Source organism: Stegastes partitus, unplaced genomic scaffold (assembly GCF_000690725.1).
Source record: "Stegastes partitus isolate 25-593 unplaced genomic scaffold, Stegastes_partitus-1.0.2 Scaffold1971, whole genome shotgun sequence".
In the NCBI taxonomy this organism is placed as follows: domain Eukaryota; kingdom Metazoa; phylum Chordata; class Actinopteri; family Pomacentridae; genus Stegastes; species Stegastes partitus.
Genome location: NW_007579702.1, coordinates 105,559 through 109,029, shown reverse-complemented (window position 1 = coordinate 109,029; position 3,471 = coordinate 105,559). Strand labels below are relative to the sequence as shown.

General features: G+C 40.3%; 1 protein-coding gene across 1 annotated transcript in view; it reads left to right on the top strand.

Moving 5' to 3' along the window:
* cygb2 (cytoglobin 2) overlaps positions 1 to 2,804 on the top strand; it is a 22,311-nt gene extending 19,507 nt beyond the window's left edge. The window contains exon 3 of the mRNA XM_008303281.1: positions 2,640 to 2,804. Coding sequence (XP_008301503.1) covers positions 2,640 to 2,804 — 165 coding nt within the window. The remainder of the gene's footprint in view (positions 1 to 2,639) is intronic.
* Positions 2,805 to 3,471: the final 667 nt, after the last annotated feature.

The following is a 3,471-nucleotide window of genomic DNA, read 5'->3' as shown; positions in this document are numbered from 1 at the left end:
CTGTATTTGTGCTCTCCAACTCTGTTATATGAGAGATTGAGAAAAATAAAAAAAGGTGCCACACAAACCAGTGTGACAGACTCCCTGTAGCTCTACAAAAAACCTGAAATATTTTAAACGTTTGCTTTTGAGTCTGACTGAAAATAAAAAGTATCCACCTTGATTTGTGTGACTCTTTAGTTCCACAGTTGCTGCACTAATTGGAATAAAAAACAAGATGCAAACTTAAACAGGTGCCTGCTGTTCCAGTAGCTCTCTCTCACTCTTTTTTTATTAATATTCATGACAACCTACAGACAAATTGTTATTTTTGTCTGTTTTTCATTAACCAAATAGAAAAAGCAAAACAAACAACGCAGTCTGGTGAAAACCTCACAAGACCAGAGTCTGCAGCTTCATTTATGTGTTTGATAAAAATAAGTAACAAAACCCAAATCCATGTTGACAGTGATTCATGCAACCACATCTCCCTGAATGAGAACAAAGCCCCATAATGAGCAGATACACTGTAGTCACTCTGTACAGTCATGTCTCATATGATCCGTCAGGCAGGATGCAGAGATCAGGTCCTCCAGATTATCAGGTCAGTCCGTTCAATACTGTAATCCAATACAGTTGGTCTGGAGGCCACGAACAGTCTGTCAAGCTCCAGAGTCCGGCTGTCCTGTCGATACATCAGCCATCGTTAGGTAAAATAACTGTTGGTCACAGAACGTTTTTATCAAGGTTTCTCCAGTTAGAAAGAAGCAGCAGGTCCATCCTTCATGAAAAATATCTTCCCTCCCACATAGTCTATATGTTATTTGTTTATTTGAAGCCTTTTTACACTTTATTTTAGTCCATTCTTTTAAAATTACACAATGACTTTCCAGTGGTGTAATATTATCATCCAACCTGTAACACCGGTGAACCACAGCCTCTTGTGTTTTGACAATTTGTCAATAATCTAAATAGACACAAAGTAGGGGAGTTATATAATATCTTATCCATTAAAGATATATTTATACGTAGACCCGACTAGAACAGCAGCTAACGACCTTTTGCAGAAAAGCTTAATAGCTTTTATTCAGCAGTCAGCTTTTAAAGGTCACATATCTTACATGTCCCTAAGACGTGTCTGTCATTTTTCAAACGTGGCACATTTCACCTTGACTGTATAAGCGCTGGTTTTAGCTCTAACAGGCTGTTTCAGTGTCTTTAAATGCTGTTGAGCTGCTGCTGTCCACACCACTTTCAGGAAGAAGACTCTCTCTGCGTCTGTGGTTGACAGTACAGAGTAAAAAACCATAAAGCAGCCGACACAGACATGAATGAACGTGTAGATCAGGACTTATTATCACAGATAGCTTTCTCTCTGAGTGACTATTTTATTGAAAACATACAGCTGAAGTCACAGCACAGTTGCTGTTTTTTTATCTCATGTGTATTTTAAGTTCCTTAGAAAATGTTGTGGTTAAAAAATCTGTAGTTTAGTTGTGCAGAGTAGAAGCTTGGTAAGTGATTACTGGGTGTTATGTGGTATTACAGGCTGCTTTCATACTTGTTTCATTGTCTGACAACAGGAACAGCTAAACATATAAATGAGAACTTAATTGGCTTAATTAAAAGCAGTACATGTGAGCACAGAAAGCAGGAGAGAAGGAATGGGACTTAAACACTGGCTGAGTATCGACTGTAATGACGTACCACAGGCAGCATGGAAACGTCTTGAACCATCAGGTCCTTGTTTATTGGTTTCAAATCGCTCTCAACTTTTTTTTTTAAACCATCATCTGAATGTCCTTTACTGTTATGATTTCCAAAGAGCTGTGATCTATTGGAACATGATCAAATGGTAACATCAGCGGTACAACATGCTAAAACTACGGATTTTCTTATTACTTTGTATGACTTTGCCATCAATCATTTAAGTAAGGGTCTTTAGTTCCTCGGATGCTGGGAGTGCATCAAGACTCTTGTGTTCACTCTTGCCGTCAACAGCAGAACATCTGATGTGCTTTGCTTGTGGCTGGAGGATTTTAGGGTTCACAGAAGCAGTAGATAAACTAGGTGGACTGAGAGGCAGCTGTTCTGTCTGAATGGTTTTGCTGGAAGCAGCGAGGATGTAGAATTTTACATAGTTTGAACTAGACGACTATTTGTTTGCCAGTAAATTCTTACTGTCTTGTAAAACTGGAAGACCGACTAGTTGTGAGGGGGCCTGAGGAAAGGCAGAAGTAAATGTCTTGATATTTTAACAGCTTTCACTTTGTACCTCCAAGAACCACAGAACACAATGAAAATGGATTTTCACCATGTGGGACCTTTAACACCGCTTCTTCTTGTGGCTCACATTTAAACCAAACACTCTCTCTTTGCTGTTCCTTTTTATTTACCACACTTTGTCACTTCTCACCTCTGCTGTCCTTTTGCTCCACTCTGTCATTTTCATTCCTTGTCCACCCACTGCTTTGGTATTGTAATGCTGCCGTTCAATTCTCACCTGTCGCACATTTTTCTGTACCTACGAAGTGATTTTTGTCTTTAACTCACTTTACCGACTGAGTATGATTTCTCTGCATTACCCTCCTCGTCATTACAGCCACATTTTCCTCTCTTCTGTATTAATCAAGTTTCTTTCTCGCCCTCATCCCTCTCAGATCCTGAGCGGCGTCATGCTGGAGGTGTTTTCTGAAGATTTCCCAGAGTTCTTCCCGGCAGAGGTGCAGGTGGTGTGGACCAAGCTGTTGGGGGCGGTGTACTGGCATGTGACGGGGGCCTACACGGAGGTGGGCTGGCTCCAGGTCTCCAGCTCGGCGGTGTGAAGAGTTATGAAGAAGGAAAAGGGCGTAAAGGAGTTTCCAGTGGACTTAATCAAATGAAGAAAAAAAAAAAAGGAAAATGATGTGTTTGTGTGTAAAATGTGGCTGGAGAATTGTTCGGTGAGGATGGTTTCACAGACATGGATCCGATTAACGTTGTAATCCGTGAATCCGTGCTTTGTTTTTTTTTTATTTTGGTGCTAAGGTTTCATTGCTGTGACGTTTCTGCGCTTCACATCCCAGAGATCAGTTAGACACCAAACAATGTAGCAAGACATCATTTTATTCCTTCGCCGTGTGTGTGTTTTAGGTGAAACAGGCTCTCAGACTAACCATCAAGTTGTTCTGCTGATGCTGCCACGAGCATAAAACACATCACTCCCTGTGTAGCATGATGCCGTCTTTATTACAGAGCTGCCAAGTGTTTAGACAAGCAAGTACATTTTGTTAAGTTTCTATCGAGATAATTAACCCTCTGGCCCTGTCTTAAGGCCTGTCAAGCTTTTAAATCTTGCGAAGCTGTTAAAAAAGACAATAGTGGCAGATTTACTGCTTAAAATTTTCAGTGTTTTTCTTGTTCCTTGATTAGAGATGGAGGTGGACACAAGCAGGCATTTCTTTTTCTTTTTAGCGACCTTTGCTTGCTAATTAATGTCAACTTTTCCAAGAA